The sequence below is a fragment of the Phyllobates terribilis genome, unplaced genomic scaffold, assembly GCF_046119375.1.
Source record: "Phyllobates terribilis strain yellow unplaced genomic scaffold, ASM4611937v1 Scaffold_11__3_contigs__length_659146591, whole genome shotgun sequence".
Taxonomy (NCBI): Eukaryota; Metazoa; Chordata; class Amphibia; order Anura; family Dendrobatidae; genus Phyllobates; species Phyllobates terribilis.
Window position 1 is genome coordinate 581,696,537 of NW_027362771.1, and position 21,822 is coordinate 581,718,358.

At 48.0% G+C, this 21,822-nt stretch overlaps 1 protein-coding gene across 5 annotated transcripts in view; it reads left to right on the forward strand.

Moving 5' to 3' along the window:
• Positions 1 to 20,026, forward strand: part of LOC141166984 (tetratricopeptide repeat protein 39A-like) — a 74,093-nt gene extending 54,067 nt beyond the window's left edge. For 4 of the 5 annotated variants that reach the window (XM_073654242.1, XM_073654244.1, XM_073654245.1 and 1 more), the window contains 8 exons: positions 1,441 to 1,500; positions 1,623 to 1,784; positions 2,501 to 2,592; positions 2,669 to 2,789; positions 15,316 to 15,427; positions 15,549 to 15,663; positions 19,144 to 19,260; positions 19,536 to 20,026. In XM_073654242.1, coding sequence (XP_073510343.1) covers positions 1,441 to 1,500; positions 1,623 to 1,784; positions 2,501 to 2,592; positions 2,669 to 2,789; positions 15,316 to 15,427; positions 15,549 to 15,663; positions 19,144 to 19,260; positions 19,536 to 19,686 — 930 coding nt within the window. In that variant the 3' untranslated portion in view covers positions 19,687 to 20,026. The remainder of the gene's footprint in view (positions 1 to 1,440; positions 1,501 to 1,622; positions 1,785 to 2,500; positions 2,593 to 2,668; positions 2,790 to 15,315; positions 15,428 to 15,548; positions 15,664 to 19,143; positions 19,261 to 19,535) is intronic. The other variant, XM_073654246.1, reaches the window with a different exon arrangement.
• Positions 20,027 to 21,822: the final 1,796 nt, after the last annotated feature.

Genomic DNA, 21,822 nt, shown 5'->3' on the forward strand with positions numbered 1-21,822 from the left:
CTGAGCCTCAGGGGTGGGGGGGTGGCTGTCTGAGCCTCAGGGGTGGGGGGGGTGGCTGTCAGGGGCGGGGGGCATGGCTGTCAGAGCCTGGGGGTGGGGGTGGGGTGGCTGTCTGAGCCTCAGGGGTGGGGGGGGGGTGGCTGTCTGAGCCTCAGGGGTGGGGGGGGTGGCTGTCTGAGCCTCAGGGGTGGGGGGTGGCTGTCTGAGCCTCAGGGGTGGGGGGGGGTGGCTGTCTGAGCCTCAGGGGTGGGGGGTGGCTGTCTGAGCCTCAGGGGTGGGGGGGTGGCTGTCTGAGCCTCAGGGGTGGGGGGGGTGGCTGTCTGAGCCTCAGGGGTGGGGGGGGTGGCTGTCAGGGGCGGGGGGCATGGCTGTCAGAGCCTGGGGGTGGGGGGGGTGGCTGTCGGAGCCTCAGGGGTGGGGGTGGGTGGCTGTCTGAGCCTCAGGGGTGGGGGGTGGCTGTCTGAGCCTCAGGGGTGGGGGGGGTGGCTGTCTGAGCCTCAGGGGTGGGGGGGGGTGGCTGTCAGGGGCGGGGGGCATGGCTGTCAGAGCCTGGGGGTGGCTGTCTGAGCCTCAGGGGTGGGGGGTGGGGGGTGGCTGTCTGAGCCTCAGGGGTGGGGGGTGGGGGTGGCTGTCTGAGCCTCAGGGGTGGGGGGGGGGTGGCTGTCTGAGCCTCAGGGGTGGGGGGGGGTGGCTGTCTGAGCCTCAGGGGTGGGGGGGGTGGCTGTCAGGGGCGGGGGGCATGGCTGTCAGAGCCTGGGGGTGGGGGGGGTGGCTGTCGGAGCCTCAGGGGTGGGGGGGGTGGCTGTCGGAGCCTGGGGGTGGGGGGGAGTGGCTGTCAGGGGCGGGGGGCATGGCTGTCAGAGCCTGGGGGTGGGGGGGCGGTGGCTGTCGGAGCCTCAGGGGTGGGGGGGGGGTGGCTGTCGGAGCCTGGGGGTGGGGCGTGGCTGTCAGAGCCTCGGGGGGCGTAAAGACAAGAATGATTTAATAAAAAGTTCCATATCTCTGGAGTAGTTTGGTGGATTTGAAAAAATCAAAAAACAGAAAACTCCAGAGATTTGGGGGAATAAAATAAGAGTAAAAACGGCAAACGATTCACCTGGTGACAGATGCTTTTTGAAGCCGTCTTTCCTCTGCTGACATCTAGTGGTCAGTATAAAAACTGCAATAATTCCAAAATAAACCAAAGAACAAAGTGGGTATTAAAGTCCGTCTCTACTGTTCCCCTTTATATTGAGCTGATGATAACTTCATGGTGGTTGTGAGTTGACTCTTGGGACAGCGCAGTGATGTAGCAGAGCTGAGTGTTCAATTATTGTATGACAATTAGCAATCTTACATGGGACTGCACAGTCCTCGCATAACAATGCACGGTGTATCCTGCCATTGTCCTCATAGGCTGTAGTGCTAGACTGTTAACCAGGGGATCGTTTCTCCCATCAGAGCGCCATCTTCCTGTTTTTTGCTGGAAGGATCGAGGAAATTAAAGGCAACATTGATAAAGTAAGACATGGAGGGGAGACCTCGCCTCTACTGCGACTTATATGGAGTCCTGTTCTTTATGGTTCACATCAGGTGAGCTCACTGATGGGTTTCTCCATACTCTTCTTCTCGCCCCGTCCCAGGCCGTCCACTGGTTTGAGGTTGGGTGTTCGGCCCAGCAGTCCTGGAAGCAGTTTCACCACATGTGTTACTGGGAGCTGATGTGGTGCTTCGCTTACAAGGGGATGTGGAAGATGGCGTACTTCTATGCCGATCTCCTGAGCAAAGAAAACCGCTGGTCCAAGGTGCCGCAGACACTTCACTAATCCTCTCATCCCTCCGTCACCTGCCGCTTATAGAACTTATCCCGTCCGCTACTCACTTGTGACCGAGCAAGCTTCAGCTTCCATAAGTGTATACCGATAGCAAATCAGGACTTCACTTACTGATCCTGAGTTACATCCTGTATTATACTCCAGAGCTGCACTCACTATTCTGCTGGTGCAGTCACTGTGTACGTACATTACATTACATTACTGATCCTGCGTTACCTCCTGTATTGTACTCCAGAGCTGCACTCACTATTCTGCTGGTGCAGTCACTGTGTACATACATTACATTACTGATCCTGTACTGATCCTGATCCTGAGTTACATCCTGTATTATACTCCAGAGCTGCACTCACTATTCTACTGGTGCAGTCACTGTGTACATACATTATATTACTGATCCTGTACTGATCCTGAGTTACATCCTGTATTATACTCCAGAGCTGCACTCACTATTCTGCTGGTGCAGTCACTGTGTACATACATTACATTACTGATCCTGTACTGATCCTGAGTTACATCCTGTATTATACTCCAGAGCTGCACTCACTATTCTGCTGGTGCAGTCACTGTGTACGTACATTACATTACTGATCCTGCGTTACCTCCTGTATTATCCTCCAGAGCTGCACTCCCTGTTCTGCTCTCAGGACACTGATCTATGATGACATGGTCTCCTCCCCTTCCCCCAGGCCATGTACGTGTACATGAAGGCGGCCTTTCTCAGCATGCTTCCTCCCGATGAGCCGCGACCTTTCGATGAGAACGAGGTGGAGTTATTCAGGTACAGACTCTATAGCGCCCCCTTACTCCACAGACGTGTGAGGAGCCAGTAACCGCTCACCTTCTGTCACCCGCAGACTTGTGCCTTCATTAAAACAGAAAATAGCTGGAAAATCTCCCCCCACAGAAAAGTACGTGATCCGGAAGGCGAGGAGGTACCAGGTCAAGGATCCCGTCAGCCTACCGATTCCTGCACTGGTGGGTACATCGCTATTGTGATCAGTGCAGTGCGAAAGGGGGCTGGGTTAGCTATTAATATAATCAGCCAGCCCCCTCCATACACAGCGCTGGTACCATGCTGAGCAAGACCAATGGGTAACTTACCTTTTTCTCCTTCCCCAATGACGGCACCACTGAGAGAGGGGATCCGCCCTTCAAGGACAGGAAACCTACAGATAAAAGGTCGGTGCCTCTCTCCCGCATTAGTTGGTTTCCTGTCCTTGACGGGATCCTACAGTCCGGAGAGGCATACCTGCGGGGTGCCTGAAGATGCACGTCGTTGGATGCCAGGCTCAGCCAGTCCGATCCAGGAAGCGGGAGTCCCCTGCCTCGGCTGGTGCGGTGTCCTGATGCGCCACCGCTGGGGTCAGTGGGCCCTTAGGGTGTGCGGAGGGGGGTCCAGACGAAGAGGACGGGGCCTGTTGGGGCCGTCAAGGACTGTGCTGGACCCCCCTGGTTGCGGAGGTGAGAGCGCGGCGTGGCCCGGCGGCGTGTATTTGAGCTTCCGGGTCTGCTGCGCACGCGCGCCGGGTGCCCCTGGATAACGCAGCGCTGCAATGCATGACTGGGTAGCCAGTCTGCGCAGGCGTGAGCGTCCTCCTGCAGGTGCGGGGGAGGAAGGGGCGTCGGGTCACTACAGGCACTATGGGAGGGACTCCCAGTGCCTTAAAAGACAGCGAAGGATGCCAGTAGTTGCTCATCAGAGCTCTGGCACGCTGTGGAAAAAAAAAAATATATATATATATAATAATGAGTGACCAGGAGCTACCTGAGGAGCAAGAGCTACATCCTCAGTCGCCACCTCCACCGCCAACCCAACGAAAGAAGAGGCCGGAAGAGACAGGGCACCAGGACCGGAACAGTGGAAGCGGGCGCTCCGGCAGATCGTCGCAGCGCAGCAAGGATTCCACCTCGGCATCTTCCAGGAGGACTCCGTCTACAAAGATGGCTCCACCTCCTGAACCGGTACCCGCTCTTCCGTCTGGTTGGTAAGTGAGCTTCGTGAAAGTCCACTTTGTAACTAGGGGCCCTTGCTCTCTCTCTTTTGTCTCCTTTAGGGAAAAAAAGAGTACAGGGAAAACAAAAAATAGGACTTGTGCACTAAGCACTGAAGCCTTGCCCACTACTTGTGATAAGAGACTCTGCAGCTCCTGCATTGAGCAGACTATATGCGAGGGAACCCTGAGATTTGCTTCTGAACTTAGAGACCTAATTAAATCGCAGGTCGAAAACACCATTAAATCTTTTCAGGGGGGCAAAAGGTTAAGGAAAACTAAAAACATATCCCCCGAGTCCAGGTCTAGCAGTTCTGAGGATGGCGGAGATTCGGACACTTCCACCTCTTCCTCCTCCTCTTCCTCGTCTACAGATAGAGGAGGACGGAGCTGTTACCCTATCGAGGAAACAGCCTCCTCAAGGCTGTCAGATCTACCATGGGATTAACAGATCCCCGGCCCAAAAAATCCGTACAAGATGTGATGTTCAGTGGTCTAGAACAAAAAAAGAGATCTTTTCCACTCAATGAACATGTCCACTCGCTGATTAAGAAAGAGTGGAAAAGACCGGAGAGGAAGGGCTTCCTTTCCCCTAAACGAAAGTACCCGTTTGAGGACCCGGCATGTTCCTTTTGGGAGAAAGCACCAAAACTGGATGTTGCCATAGCCAAAGCCTCAAAGAAATACTCCCTTCCATTTGAGGACATGGGCGTCTTAAGAGTCCATGGATAAAAAGGCAGACACCTTCCTAAAGGGTTCCTGGGAAGCCGCTGGGGGGTTAAAGCCTGCGGTAGCTGCCACGTGTACGGCCAGGTCACTAATGGTCTGGCTGGATGAGCTTGAATCACAACTGAGGCAAAAAAACATCGAGAGACACAATCCTTGAATTTATCCCGATAATGAAAGGGGCAGCGGCCTTCCTGGCTGACGCCTCGGCGGACTCCGTCAGGTTAGGTGCTAGAGCGGCAGGGCTTGCTAACGCGGCTAGACGAGCCCTCTGGCTCAAATGTTGGCCCGGGGATTCGCAGACTAAATCTAGGTTGTGCTCCATCCCCTGTGAGGGCGAGTTTCTATTTGGGCCTGCCCTTGATGACATCCTGGATAAAGCAGGGGACAATAAGAAGCGGTTTCCTATCCTGTCTAACACTACTTACAGGAAACCTTTTCGGAGTAGTGTTTATACATAGAAAGCCCCCTAAAGAACAGGATAGGTGGGAAGACAGGAGAAGGAAGACCAAGGGATTTCTATTTAACAAGCCCGATACACAAAGACTCCCGGACATACAGAACGATTGTGAATCTAAAAAACTGAACAAACTGTTGAAGGTGGAAGCCTTCAAAATGGAAACAATAAAATCTTCAGTAAAAATGCTGTTTCCCGTTTGTTTCATGGCCGCCCTGGACTTAAAAGACGCTTATTATCACATCCCGATACACAAAGACTCCCGGAAGTTCCTCAGGGTAGCAGTCCCTATGGGCGGAGTGGTCAAACACTACCAATATACAGCCCTCCCATTCGGCATCGCCATAGCCCCAAGGGTCTTCACCAAAGTTGTTGCAGAGGTGATGGCTCATCTAAGGGAACAGAATACCCTGGTCATCCCATACCTAGACGACTTCCTGATAATAGGCAGCTCCTTCCTAGACTGCAAATCCCATGGATTCCTTGACTCACTTAGGATGGCTTTTGAATCTGGAAAAGTCCAAACCAGAACCATGCCAAATACAGGAATATCTAGGCATCGTGCTGGATTCAAAAGGTCAGGAGTGTCGTCTCCCCGAAGGGAAAATTCAAAAAATCTTAGGCCAGATATTACGGGCAAAGTCCCACCCGTCTATGTCCCTTCAGAAAGCCATGTCCCTTCTAGGTTCCCTGACAGCATGCTTTCCGGCTGTCCAATGGGCTCAAATTCATACCAGAACCCTTCAGTGGGAAATCCTAGAGGCAGAGAAAGCCCTAAAAGGGAGTTTAGAAGGGCGGTTAACGCGATCTGCAAAAACCACACTTTCCCTAGAGTGTTGGGGGAACATAGACAATCTAGGCCGGGGGATTCCTTGAACAATCCCAACACCGCAAATCTTGACCACAGATGCAAGTCCCGGGGGCTGGGGGGCTCACCTCAACAACCTGGTAGCACAGTGGGTCTGGACAGAACGCCTAAAACTAATGTCCTCAAACATGAAGGAGCTCTTAGCAGTAGAGTGGGCACTCCGGGAATTCATCCATGCACTACAAGGACATCACGTGAGGGTCTTTTCAGACAACCGAGTAGTAGTGGCGTACCTGAACCACCAGGGGGGTACACGGTCCCATTTCCTAATGCAGACGACAGAGGTCATCTTTCGCTTAGCCGAGGAGAACTTACAATCCCTATCAGCTCTACACATAAAAGGGATAGAAAATCGCACCGCAGACTTTCTGAGTCAGACACAGCTGAAGCAGGGTAAGTGGGAATTAAGTCAGGCAGTTTTTCGGCAGATTGTACAAAGGTGGGGCCGGCCCCACATAGATCTGTTCGCCAACAATCAGAACAAAAAAAACACGCTCTTTTTGCTCCCTAGATCCCAAAGGGAACCCCGTAGCCGTGGATGCCTTCATGATCCCATGGAACTACCCTCTAGCTTACGCTTTTCCTCCGACTGTTCTGATTCCAGCTGTTCTGAGGAAAATCAGAGAAGAGGAAGCGAGGGTAATCTTGATAGCCCCCTTTTGGCCAAAGAGGGCATGGTTTTCATGGCTGAGGAGGTTATCAATCTCCGACCCATGGGTTCTTCCGGAGCTCCCGGACCTTCTTTCTCAGGGTCCGGTCCTCCATCCTCGGGCGTCAAGCTTACACTTGACAGCCTGGAATTTGAGAGGGCTCTTCTGAAAGACAAAGGTTTCTCCCCAAATCTTATCACCACACTACTTCAAAGTAGAAAACCAGTCACCACCAAACTGTACGGGAAAACCTGGAAGAAATTCCTTTCAGTCTCAGGTTCCAGGTTGGGTGGGGAGGTTCCATTGACAGCCATCCTGGAATTTTTACAGAGGGGTTTGGAGCAGGGCCTGGCCACAAGTACCTTAAAAGTTCAAGTTGCGGCCCTGGGAGCGCTCTATAATTTTGACCTGGCTATGGATAGATGGGTATCTAGGTTTATTAAGACATCAGCTAGGTCCCGACCCATCCCATCCCGAAATACTACACCCTGGGATTTAAACTTGGTCCTTTCAGCTTTAACGGAGGCCCCTTTTGAACCCCTGTCGGAAGCATCCCTAAAAATTCTGTCCCTAAAGACAGCACTCTTGGTAGCTCTCACATCCGCACGTAGGGTTAGTGATATTCAGGCTCTATCGGCAGGCTCCCCCTTCACACAAATCTTGGAGGATAGGGTTATTCTGAAAACTGACCCTGCCAATCTACCAAAAGTGGCATCAAGATTTCACAGGTCCCAGGAAATCACCCTTCCTTCTTTCTGCCCTAACCCTAGGAACACGAAAGAGAAGGTCTTGCATACACTAGACGTCAGAAGGTGCCTAATCCAATATCTAGAGGCGACACAAGAGTGTAGGCAGGATAGTTCTCTTTGTTTGCTTTCAGGGCCCTCGTAAGGGGAAGAAAGCTTCTAAGGGCACGCTGGCCAGATGGATAAGGGAGGCCATCGCCCTATCTTACTCCTCACGTGGAGAAGCTGGCCCGGAGAAACTGAAGGCCCACTCAATAAGAGCGGTGGCAGCCTCCTGGGCGGAGAAGGCCGGTGCTACGATAGAGCAGATATGTAGAGTGGCAACCTGGTCTTCCCCCTCTACCTTCTTTAATCACTACCAGCTAGACTTAACCTCTTCTTCGGACCTTACTTTCGGGAGTTCTGGAAGCTGTGGTCCCCCCCCTAATGAGTCACTTCTCTGTAATTCTCTCCGTGGTGCCGTCATGGGGGAAGGAGAAAGACGTAGTTACTTACCGGTAACGGGATTTCTCAGAGCCCATGACGGCACCTGTACATTCCCTCCCTTCACGTGTGGGTGCGCACACTTATTAGTTACTTGTTGTAGCCACGTGCTGTGTCTGACGAGGTCTTAAATTGTAAAATTTCGTGTTACTAACCTGGTGGTCCTCTCATACTCTGTAAACAGCTGATGCGGGAGAGAGGCACCACCCTATTATCTGTAGGTTTCCTGTCCTTGAAGGGTGGATCCCCTCTCTCCGTGGTACTGTCATGGGCTCTGAGAAATCCCGTTACCAGTAAGTAACTACGTCGTTTTCCACTGTGTCTTGTCCACCACCTTCTTCCAGGTAGACAACACTTGTCGGCTCTGACAGCTTGGCCTTTGTCACAAAGATTTTATTTTTAACCCCTTAAAGATGACGCGTTACCAAGTCAAAAGTGGGCAGTCTTTGCCCTTCCTTACTTTCCCACAGATATGGGTGCATTAACTGACGAGACCCATTATACTCATTTATTAAGTTCTTTACTGAGGGGGCGTGGCTCACTGGGTTCCTTGGGGGTGTATCTTAAGGTTTATTTGCATAATTATCATGTGAGCCACTCCCCCTTGTGAATACCCTAAAATGTAGCAGTAAATAAAATGGCTCATATCTCTGAAACTGTGTGACGGATTAAAAAAATTGAGATTTCAGGGGGAGCAGCATAAAGAAAATAAAAGCAAAATCTGACACTTTTGACCTGGCGTTCCAAAGTAATCGTCCTGTTAATATATATTTTCCCCTCACCCATGACAGCACACCTTGAGAGAGAGGGATCCGCCCCACCAAGGACAGGAAACAGTCTGAAATAAAAGGGCGGTACCTCTCCCTCGCTTCAGTTGGTTTCCTGTCCTTGATGGGAACCTGTCTGAAGAAAGGTGTCCTACTTACCTGGGCCTGTTCCGGTATGGAAGAGCGGGCACCAGCCTGTGCACCGGGTTCCAGGTTCCAGTAGCGCCGTCCGCGATTCCCTGGAGCCGTGTCCGAGTGGGCGCAGGCGGTGAGGAGGGCTCCAGCTCCCCGCAGAGCTATCCTCTCCCTGCCGCAGGCTCCTGGCTGGTCGCACGCCGGGAGCAGCGTCTTCCGGGTGTGACCCGCCTGACGTCACGGCGCGGTGCACGCTGGGAGAGGCGTGCCCGATGACATCGGAGGGCGGCACCCGGATCTAAGATGACGGTGCCCTGTAAGCGCTTGCCGGCCGGCTTTTTTCTAACATCGGCCGGTGGGTGCCAGGAGGGGGGAGGGGGGAGGATACAAGAACCGGAGGAGGTCCGGATGTGCCCTATTTAAGGTGGGGGGGGGGGGTTGTCCTGGTCAAACGCTGCCTATTCTCTTGTGGTGTAGCAGCTATGGCAGACCAGGACTGCCAGGAGCAGCAGCAGCTGACCCCTCCATCTCATCAACGCCAGCAGAAGAAGCAGTCGGACACCTCTCACACGGACGACCGCTCCAGCAACCGCAGCGGCAGCAGGAGAAAAGTAAGGTGTCGGACGCTTCAGGGCCATCCAGGAGGGATTCATCTTATGTCCCGCCACAGCCTGTACCCTTTTGTGACTTTAGGGGTGAGTGATCTTCGTGAATGTCACTTAATAGTAATGGAAAGTTATTATGTGCTTCATTCCTTAGGAACCTAAGAAGAGTAGCGCCAAAAAGAAGCACAGGGTTTGCGCCTTATGCCAGGCCCCCTTTCCATAGATTGGCAGAAATCGCTTTATGCAAGCTGTATTAACCAAACCATAGCGGAGAGCACCCCGGATTTCGCTTCTAATTTGAGGTCCGTAATCCGTTCAGAGGTTCAGGATTCCCTGAAAGGCTTACTAAAGGGGAAAAAGAGAATCCATAAAGATATCTCCTCCGACTATGATTTATCCTCCAAGTCAGAGGATCTTTGCCTCAGTGATTCAGCATCCTCCTCTTCATCAGACAGTGGTAGGCCCTGTTTCCCTATTGAGGATACTGACAAGTTGGTCAGAGCGGTCAGATCTACCTTGGGGTTGAGGGAGGAAAAGGCAGCCAGGTCCCTGGAAGACATTATGTTCGCAGGCCTGGAGGAAAAAAAGAGACGCTCCTTTCCAGTGAATCCTAAAATTCAGACCCTTATAGACCGGGAATGGAGGAAGCCGGAGAAATCAGGAGTGTTGCCCTCATCCTCTAAAAGGAGGTACTCCTTCGAGGATAGTGTCTCTGGGTCCTGGGACAAAATACCTAAAATTGACGGGTCTGTCACCCGATCATCCAAAAGATCGTCCCTACCCCTGGAAGATTCGGGCAGTCTAAAGGATGCTCTGGATAAGAAGGCAGATTCCTTCCTGCGTCACACCTGGGAAGCAGGGGGTCTGAAGCCAGCGGCAGCAGGCACTTGTGTGGCTAGGTCACTTATGGTGTGGCTTCAGCAATTAGGAGACCAGCTCAAGGATAAAAAGATATCCAGAGATAAAATCCTCTCCAATCTGCCTTTGCTACAAGCAGCATCTGCTCTTCTGGCCGACTCATCAGCGGATTCAGTTAAACTCGCGGCCAGGTCTGCAAATTTGTCTAATGCTGCCAGACGAGCCCTGTGGCTCAAGGGTTGCCCAGGAGACCTACAATCTAAGCATAAGCTTTGTTCCCTTCCTTATGATGGTAAACTCTTGTTTGGCCAAAAACTGGACGAGCTTTTGGAGAAGGCTGGCGACAGAAAGAGAGGTTTCACGGGGGACACAAAAAGGTCCTATTTTCGGAGGAAGAGATTTAACCGGGGTCGCCCTCCGGGAGAAAGGAAAAGATGGGAGCCCATATCTAAAAAGGACTCTGGTTACATGTTTGGAGGACCATCCTCTAATACCAAAAAATCTCCCCAATGACGCGAGGCTAGAGGTCGGGGGAAGGCTTTCCCATTTTATCCCAGCTTGGGAAGCCTTCACTTCAAATCCCTGGGTGTTGAGTATCATAAAGAACGGCCTAAAGATGCGCTTCAGTCAGGTCCCTCACCGAACCTTCATGATCACCTCCAGGAGGAAGTCCAGGGAGGAGCAGATAGCCATAGAATCGGAAGTGTTAGACTTAGTCAACAAGCAGGTCCTTCACGAAGTTCCAGATTCACAATGGGGACGGGGATTTTATTCCCCCCTGTTCGTGATAAAAAAACCAAATGGGTCCTTAAGGACCATTATCAACCTCAAAAGTGTAAATCCACTGATAAACAACCAGACTTTCAAGATGGAATCAGTGAACTCTGCAGTAAAACTCCTACACCACAATTGTTTCATGGCAGTCATCGACCTAAAAGATGCCTACTATCACGTCCCAATCCATCCAGACTACCGGAAGTACCTAAGGGTAGCCCTGTTCATCCTAGGGCAATTGAGACATTTCCAATTTACTGCCCTACCTTTTGGACTCTCGATAGCCCCGAGAGTGTTTACAAAGGTTATAGCGGAGGTGACAGCTTTTCTCCGAATCAAAAACGTGGTGATTGTTCCCTATCTGGACCACTTTCTGATAATAGGGAAATCGTAGGACCACTGTTCCTCTCAACTTTTAGAGGTCAGGACAGCTTTACATCAGCTAGGGTGGTTAAAAAATATTCAAAAATCAAAACTATCCACCTCAAGGACTCAGATCTTTCTGGACTTGACCCTAGATTCCCAACTCCAATCCTGTTTCCTCCCGGAAGACAAGGTTTGCAAAATAATCAGCCTGGTCTCAAGGGCCATAAAGTCTCCCGTGATGTCCTTGAGAGAAGCAATGTCCCTACTAGGCTCCATGACTTCCTGTCTCCCGGCAGTCAAATGGGCCCAGAGTCATATGAGGCTTCTTCAGTGGGAGGTCCTGTCAACACAAAAATCCTTCAACGGACATTTAGAAAAAAGACTATCTCTTTCTTTGGAGATAGTAAACTCCCTCTCCTGGTGGACAAACAGGGAGAATCTGACCTCAGGCTTACAGTGGTCCAGATCAGTCGACCATACAATTACAACAGATGCAAGTGGCTCCGGCTGGGGGGTCATCTAGCAGATCTCTCAGTTCAGGGGCTCTGGCTGCGTCACGAGATAGGGACATCATCGAACCTAAAAGAGCTTTTGGCAGTAGAGAAATCCCTGAGAGGCTTCCTTCCCCACATACAGGGTCGTAATGTCCAGATCAGGTCCAACAATCGGACGACAGTGGCGTATATAAATCACCAGGGAGGAACAAGATCTCGCTCCCTTATGGTAGTGGCAAACAGAATCCTGCAACTAGCAGAACAGCATCTCCCATCCCTCAGTGCTCTTTACATCTGGGGGGTAGAAAACTCCAGGGCAGATTTCCTCAGTCTCCACACTTTAAGACAAGGAGAGTGGGCTCTAAACCCGATAGTCTTCCAACAAATTATCCAGCTATGGGGGTCACCGGACATAGATTTGTTCGCCACCAGGGCGAACAGGAAGGTGGAGAGGTTCTGTTCACTAAATCCAACAGAGAATCCCTATGCTGTGGACGCTCTCCAGATACCCTGGAAGTTCGGGAAGGCCTACGCGTTTCCACCGATAGTAATGATCCCGGCAGTTGTGAGGAAAATTCGGGAGGAGGGGGCGAGGATAATTCTGATAGCCCCCTTTTGGCCAAAAAGACCCTGATTCTCCCTGCTTCGCCTAATGTCGATCTCGGATCCCTGGGTCCTGCCGGACAGGCCGGACCTTCTCATCCAGGGGCAGATATTCCATGCACAAGCCAAAGGTTTCCATCTGGCGGCTTGGAATTTGAGAGGTTGTTACTGAGCAATAGGGGGTTTTCACCAGGCCTAGTTTCTATCCTGTTGGGTAGTAGGAAGCCCATAACAACTAAGTTTTATTCCAGGATCTGGGGAAAATTCCTGGATTTTATAGACTCCCCATTGTTGGATAAACCTCCAGTTAAAGAAGTCCTAGAATTTTTACAAAAGGGACGTGACCTGGGGTTGGCTACGGGAACACTTAAAGTTCAGGTGTCCGCCCTAGGAGTGCTCTATAATTGTAACCTGGCAGGGAACAGATGGGTCTCTGGATTCATTAAATCCTGTTCCAGAGCTAAGCCAGTTCGGGCTCGGAGTTCCTCCCTGGGACCTGAATTTGGTTTTAAATGCACTCTTTGGTGACCCATTTGAACCCCTGCAGGTTATCTCTCCAAAGCTCCTCACCCTCAAAACCATTCTCTTAGTGGCCCTAACGTCGGCCCGTAGGGTGAGTGACCTGCAGGCCCTTTCTGTTGATCCCCCATACACCCAAATTCATGAGGACCGGGTCGCCCTGCATACAGATCCGGCATACCTTCTGAAAGTAGTATCCAGATTCCACTGTAATCAGGAGATTGTGCTTCCCTCTTTCTGCAGTAACCCTAAAAACCCCGGTGAGGTTAGGTTCCACAATGTAGATGTTAGAAGGGCATTACTACAGTACATAGACATGACTAGTCAGTGAAGGAGGGACAAGTCCTTGTTTCTGGCCTTTCAGGGGAGTAGGAAAGGTCACGGGGTATCAAAGGGAACTATTGCTAGGTGGCTTAGGGAGGCCATTTGTCTAGCTTATACATCTACAGGTGTTCCGGCACCGGACGGTATTAAAGCTCATTCCACCAGAGCTGTAGGAACCTCCTGGGCAGAGAGAGCAGACGTCTCGATTAACCAGATATGTAAAGCTGCTACTTGGTCTTCACCATCCACCTTCTACAAGCACTATCGGTTGGATCTATCCTCCTCTGACCTCACCTTTGGGAGAAGGGTACTTCAGGCGGTGGTCCCTCCCTAGGGTGCTCATATTCTCCAAAATTCTCTGAAGGTGTGCTGTCATGGGTGAGGGGAAAACACCAAGGTTACTTACCGGTAGCCGGTTTTTCCTGAACCCATGACAGCACCCGTAGTTTCCCCCCCCCCTGTCTTTTTCACGCCCTTGTGAAGCACTTTACATTTTGGGTGAATATATATATATATATATATATATATATATATATATATATATATATATATATATATATATATATATATATATATATATATATATATATATATATATATATATATATATATATATATATTAGGTGTTGGTTATGTGTCTAACCTTTTCTGGAGGTCCTCTCAATGCTCTGTAATCCAACTGAAGCGAGGGAGAGGTGCCGCCCTTTTATTTCAAATGGTTTCCTGTCCTTGGTGGGGCGGATCCCTCTCTCTCAAGGTGTGCTGTCATGGGTTCAGGAAAAACCGGCTACCGGTAAGTAACCTTGGTGTTTTTTCATAAATAAATAGTGCACATTAAAATAGAAGACTTTGTAATATATTTTATCAGAAATTGACTTCTTTCTCCTCCTGGACTGATCATATTAATTCATGGGTAGAATCCATATTCAGTGAAGACAGAGTTTCCCTTTTCTCATAGGAGATGACAGTTGGTGCTCGTAAAGTTCTGTGGAAAACTGTAACCGTGGTTTCAAGAGAACTTGCAGCATAATGTCTGTATGTAGCTCCTCCCTCCTTCTCTCTCCTCTGTCTAGCTCCTCCCCCTCCATAGAATTTTATGAGCACCAACTGTCATCTCCTATGAGAAAAGGGAAAATCTGTCATCACGGAGTACGGATTTTACCAATGAAATGAGATTAAATGATCAGTCCAGGAGGAGAAATAAGTGAATTTCTCTGAAATATATTACGAGGTTTTATTTTCACTTGTACTAATGATTTATGATATAAAAATTAAAACGACTGTCACGCTTTAATGACCACCAATTTTATTTTTTTCCTCTTTATTTCCAAGATCCATAACAGTTATTTTTCGATATACATACCCGTATGAGTTCGTGTTTTTTTTGTTTTTTTTTACGGGACGAGTTGTAGTTTTGATGGACACCCTTCATTTTACCATATAATGTACTAAAAAAATGAATTTTTTATTTTTTATTTATTTATGCTGATTACGTTATAGGTTAATTTTACATTTCGACAAATTGGACTTTCCTGACGCAGCAGAACCAAATATTTTCTTTTTAAAAAAATTTCTTATTCTTGGATGTGGGGTAAAAAGCCGTACGAGTGGCGACTGAAACTTTTTTTTATTATTATTTTTTAATTCATTTTATAAACTTTTAAAATATAAAGGAAATTACTATTATTTTTTTTTTTAAAGTCTGCTCATGGGACTTGAACCTGTGATGGTTAGTACGGTATGCCGCAGTATTTCAGAATTGTGGAAAATGGAACAAATAACAAGCTTCTATGACACCAAAGTGGCAGCAACATGGCAGCCCATTGGCATCCTGTGACCGCGTCACTGTGTGCGGCACCAGAACGAAGACCACCATTGAGGTCGTACGGTTTAAATGCCGCTGACAGAGATTGACAGCAGCGTTCGCATTCTCAAACGGCAGCGATTGGACCTGGCTCTGATCGCTGCTGATGGAGGCAGGTGCCAACTGTGTAACACAGCCGGCACCCACCATGAGTGGAGTGAGCCCAATCAACTCCAACGTATCCTCTTCATGAAACACCATTACGTCCTGGGAAGGGAAGGTGTTAATGAAGTGTGTGCCCCGTGGTGACGCGTCTCCTTCCGTCCTGCAGGAGATGATGTACTTGTGGAATGGATTCTCTGTGATCGGTAAAGACGTCCACATGACCGAAGACGCCTTGAACACAATCTGTGCGGCTGAAAACCGCCTGCTACAGGAGCCAGGTGAATAATGTGCCAGCTGTAGTGCCGCCATCACGAGCGGCGGCGCCCTACAACAAACCGCGAACTGTATGGCCATAAGGACCCATCATCCTACAGATGACTCCATGTTTTCCCTTTACAGCCAATGACTACCAGGACGACGACCACTGCTCCATTTTACTTCTGAAAGGTCTATGTCTGAAGCATCGGGGAAGGCTGGGGCTGGCGGAGCAGTGCTTCACCCACATTTACCAGAGGTGAGCCATTCATGGAGAACTACACCTAGAAAAGGAATAAGGGAACAAAGGGGTTAATCTGCTAATCTTTCATTTTCGGATAGTGATCGGACGGAAGGGGAAGAAAACATTGCCAAAGTATAGGGCGGAATAGTTTTTTGTCCTACTGTATTCGGGGCAGAGGGGAGAGGCTCCTGCTGCAGCCAACAGTACTTCACCTACATGCAGGATCGTGAGGAGGAGGAAGGAGGGAATGTCTGATGTCCTGTCATACTCACATTTTGTTTTAGTATTTAGATTCTTACGCAATAGGGGGCAGTATTACAGTAGTTATATTCCTGTTCATAGGGGGCAGTATTACAGTAGGTATATTCTTGTACAAAGGAGCAGTATTATAGTAGTTATATTCTTGTACATAGGAGCAGTATTATAGTAGTTATATTCTTGTACATAGGAGCAATATTATAGTAGTTATATTCTTGTACATAGGGGCAGTATTATAGTAGTTATATTCTTGTACATAGGGGGCAGTATTATAGTAGTTATATTCTTGTACATAGGGGGCAGTATTATAGTAGTTATATTCTTGTACATAGGGAGCAGTATTATAGTAGTTATATTCTTGTACATAGGGGCAGTATTATAGTAGGTATATTCTTGTACATAGGGAGCAGTATTATAGTAGTTATATTCTTGTACACAGGGGGCAGTATTATAGTAGTTATATTCTTGTACATAGGGAGCAGTATTATAGTAGTTATATTCTTGTACATAGAAGCAGTATTATAGTAGTTATATTCTTGTACATAGGGGGCAGTATTATAGTAGGTATATTCTTGTACATAGGGAGCAGTATTATAGTAGGTATATTCTTGTACACAGGGGGCAGTATTATAGTAGTTATATTCTTGTACACAGGGGGCAGTATTATGGTAGTTATATTCTTGTACATAGGGAGCAGTATTATAGTAGTTATATTCTTGTACATAGAAGCAGTATTATAGTAGTTATATTCTTGTACATAGGGGGCAGTATTATAGTAGTTATATTCTTTTACAGAGGAGCAGTGTTATAGTTGACCACTGCCTCCTACTACAGATCCTCTCTTCCTTTGGCGTCAAAGACCTTGCCCTATCCTGGATCTCCTCATACCTTTCTAACCGCACATTTAGAGTCTCCCACTCCCACACTACCTCCTCACCCTGCCCCCTCTCTGTTGGAGTCCCTCAAGGCGCTCTGTCCTAGGACCCCTACTCTTCTCAATCTATACCCTTGGCCTGGGACAGCTCATAAAATCCCATGGCTTCCAGTATTATCTGTACGCTGATGACACCCAGATCTACCTCTCTGGCCCAGATGTCACCACTCTGCTGTCCAGAATCCCAGCATGTCTATCAGCCATGTCCTCCTTCTTCTCCTCCCGCTACCTCAAGCTCAATGTGGACAAAACTGAACTCATTATCTTTCCCCCCTGATCTTTCTATCACAATAAATGACATTACTCTTTCCCCTGTACCGACAATCTGCTGCCTCGGAGTAACCCTGGACTCTGCCCTGTCCTTCAAACCCCTCATCCAAGCTCTCGCCACCTCCTGTCGCCTCCAGCTCAAAAATATTTCCAGAATCCGTCCTTTCCTCAACCCTCAATCTACTAAACTGCTTGTGCATGCCCTCATCATCTCCCACCTCGACTACTGCAACATCCTCCTCTGTGGCCTACCTGCTAACACTCTCGCACCCCTCCAGTCCATCTTCAACTCTGCTGCACGACTGGTCCATCTCTCGCCTCGCTACTCCTCTGCTTCCCCCTTTGCAAATCCCTTCATTGGCTCCCAATTGCCCAGCGGATCCAGCTCAAACTACTAACACTGATCTACAAAGCCATCCATAACCTCTCTCCTCCGTACATCTCTGAACTAATCTCCCGATATATTCCCTCACGTAATCTCCGGTCCTCCCAAGACCTCCTTCTTTTCTCCACACTTATTCGTTCCTCATGCAATCGCCTCCAAGATTTCTCCCGACTCCCCGTCCTATGGAATTCTGTGCCTCAACACGTCCGATTATCCGCCACATCCGGATCCTTCAGACGGAGCATGAAAACCCATCTCTTCAAACAATCTTACAACCTGCCATGACCCCACTGCCTCCTCAACACCGGAGCTACTGCAACCCCCCAACCTACTGTCTCCGCCCCATTCCTGTAGAATGTAAGCCCACAAGGGCAGAGTCCTCCTCCCTCTGTACCAGTCTATCATTGTTAGTTTACTGTAAGTGATATCTGTATTTGGTATGTAACCCTTCCTTATGTACAGCGCCATGGAATCAATGGTGCTATATAAATAAATAATAATAATAATAATTATAGTAGTTATATTCTTGTACATAGGGGCAGTATTATAGTAGTTATATTCTTGTACATAGGGGGCAGTATTATAGTAGTTATATTCTTGAACATACGAGCAATATTATTATGGTAGTTATATTCTTATACATAGGGGGCAGTATTATAGTAGTTATATTCCTGTACATAGGGGGCAGTATTATAGTAGTTATATTCTTGTACATAGGAGCAGTATTATAGTAGTTATATACTTGTACATAGGAGCAGTATTATAGTAGTTATATTCTTGTACATAGGAGTAGTATTATAGTAGTTATATTCTTGTACATAGGAGCAGTATTATAGTAGTTATATTCTTGTACATAGGAGCAGTATTATAGTAGTTATATTCTTGTACATAGGGGGCAGTATTATAGTAGTTATATTCTTTTACATAGGGACAGTATTATAGTAGTTATATTCTTGTACATAGAGTCAGTATTATAGTAGTTATATTCGTACACATAGGGGGCAGTATTATAGTAGTTATATTCTTGTACATAGGGGCAGTATTATAGTAGTTATATTCTTGTACATAGGAGCAGTATTATAGTAGTTATATTCTTGTACATAGGAGCAGTATTATAGTTATATTCTTGTACATAGGAGCAGTATTATAGTAGTTATATTCTTGTACATAGGGGGCAGTATTATAGTAGTTATATTCTTTTACATAGGGGCAGTATTATAGTTATATTCTTGTACATAGAGTCAGTATTATAGTAGTTATATTCGTGCACATAGGGGGCAGTATTATAGTAGTTATATTCTTGTACATAGGGGGCAGTATTATAGTAGTTATATTCTTGTACATAGGGGGCAGTATTATAGTAGTTATATTCTTGCACATAGGGGGCAGTATTATAGTAGTTATATTCTTGTACATAGAGGGTAGTATTATAGTAGTTATATTCTTGTACATAGGGGGCAGTATTATAGTAGTTATATTCTTGTACTTAGGGGGCAGTATTATAGTAGTTATATTCTTGTACATAGGGGCAGTATTATAGTAGTTATATTCTTGTACTTAGGGGCAGTATTATAGTAGTTATATTCTTGTACATAGGGGGCAGTATTATTTATATTCTTGTACACTAATATTAATTGTTTCTCTGTAGTGAGAAGAAGATTAAGTATGATCACCACTTAGTCCCCAACTCTTTGCTGGAGCTGAGTCTCCTTTACATGCAGCAGCGCAGAGGAGAAGACGCCATCCCATTCCTACGACGTGCCAAGTATGTAGCTCTGTATCCGGGCGCCCATTGCTGTTATTATGCTGCACTCCCTGTATAGTCAGTATATTGGGGGCTGCTCTTTATATGATTCTGGCCGCCTGCAGCTACTATAATGTAATTACTGAGTATGTGTCAGATTTGCAGCATTTTCAGGTAAATGAAGCTCTGATTCTATAAAGATTTATGAAGAATGTCATTGACTCAGACTTTTAGATTTCATGGTCATTTCTCTAACCCTGGTCTCCTTTTTGTTTTTTTTTCCATTTTTCCTCTAGAAACAATTACAAGAATTACTCCATGGAGTCGCGCACCCTGTTCAGGGTCCACGCTGCCCTCTCGAAGCTGAAAGCCCCGGACTCGGAGGAGAACAGCACAGATGGCGCCAGCGGCTCCGGACTGCTGTACTCTCCTCCAGATGCCATATAGTAGCCAGCCCCGTTGGTTTCCCTTGTTGGCGCCCACGATCTGCTCCCATGTGACTGAAGAATTGTCTGTAATATGTTTTATACTAATTAATTGGTGCGGAAACTCTGATAATAAATTTAGTGATGACTGATCCTACAGGAGTCAGAAAAAGCAGAGGGCGCCGTACCCTACAGTGTGTCCTCTGCCGCAGCCAATCAGAGATTACTATTCATTTCCTCACCTTTGCTGGAAAAATGAGAGACAGACTCTGATTGGTTGTCACGTTATTTTATGAGGTCCAGTGACCGCAGCGCGTGAAGAATACAGGCTGTAAATGTAATAAATTATATAGTTGTTATAACATTTTGTCCGGTGTTCATTTTATAACAGTAGGTGACCAAATTGTGACCGACCACAGGGTAACTGGGACAAAACTGTGACATGGAGTCTGTTCCTCCCACTAGAGGGTGATTTAGGTTGGAGGAGCTAGATATGGAGTCTGTCCCTCCCACTAGAGGGTGACTCCGGTGGGAGGAGCTAGATATGGAGTCTGTCCCTCCCACTAGAGGGTGACTCAGGTGGGAGGAGCTAGATATGGAGTCTGTCCCTCCCACTAGAGGGTGACTCAGGTGGGAGGAGCTAGATATGGAGTCTGTCCCTCCCACTAGAGGGTGACTCAGGTGGGAGGAGCTAGATATGGAGTCTGTCCCTCCCACTAGAGGGTGACTCAGGTGGGAGGAGCTAGATATGGAGTCTGTCCCTCCCACTAGAGGGTGACTCAGGTGGGAGGAGCTAGATATGGAGTCTGTCCCTCCCACTAGAGGGTGACTCAGGTGGGAGGAGCTAGATATGGAGTGACAGCCCTGCTTGCTAGCTTATACTCTGAGGAAATAGTGAAGACACAAAAGATAAATGGTAAAATTAGCTTATATTGTATGGTACAGCCATAATATACTAACTAGGGCATGCACATAACACCACATGACCTGGTCGACAGCCAGTATGTGTACAGTGCAGACATCGGCTATTCAGTGCATGGAGGATATTGTAAGGTAGCGCTATTCATCATGTTGAGGGGCACTCACTTCACCGGGTCAATCAAAGCACACATGCAACGTTTACCGGTAATATGAAGTCCAGCAGTTTATTACACATCATAAACTGCTTATAACATCGTCCATCTCAGTGGCTCGAAGGAATGTTACACTGCCTTTTCAGTGGCAGCTATGCACGCTTGGCTTCAGATACAGACTTCAGCAAGGTACAACATCAATGTCCATATAAAGCACCGTTTTTACCTTTGCCGGGTCTTAGCTGCTTCTCTCAGCTCTGTTCTGCCGCAGCCGTGGTTTAAGGCTCCCCAGACGTGGTCTCCAGGCCTCGTGCCTTCCAGGGCTAATGGTGTCCCAGATACAGGGATCAGGCCTCTTGCCTCTCCCCTATTTCAAAACCACCAGGATCTATATATCCTTTTGTGCGCACAGGACCTGTGATGATGTCACCTGAAGGGGAGGTACGTGGTCAGCCAGAACACACCCCCTGGACATTTTAGTAATGCAGCAAGCCACTGCATTACATACCCCCCCCTCTGTTCAAACTTGTGGGGTTGAACACATAATACACACAATCACATAACTACTGTTGAGCGAGTATGTTCTATTAACCCTTTCGCCGAGTATGCTCGGGCCGAGCTCCGAGTATTTATAGCTGCTCGGTGATAAGGTTGAATCGCTCCCGTGTACATGATTTGCAACTGTGTGACAGTTTTATTACATGTGAGGAATGTCTATTTCTTACACATTCCTCACATGTAATAAAGCTGTCAAACAGTTGCAAATCATGCACACGGGAGCGATTTAACCTGATCACCGAGCAGCTGTAAATACTCTGAGCTCGGCCCAAGCATACTCGGACAAAACATACTCGCTCAACCCTAATTATATCCCACAGTTCACACAGAGATGTACTTGACATTTCCGCTGCTCAGCAACATTAGTCATCAACATTAGCCCATTCCTTAGGGACCTACCATCCGTCATTGTCTCCAACTTCGTCAAGTCACATTTCCTAGTCGTAACCTTGTCAGACCTCCCCTGCTCCCAGCGGTCAATACAGCAGTGCGACTCACTTGCGCTTGTATCTAAGGTCTGGTCCGAC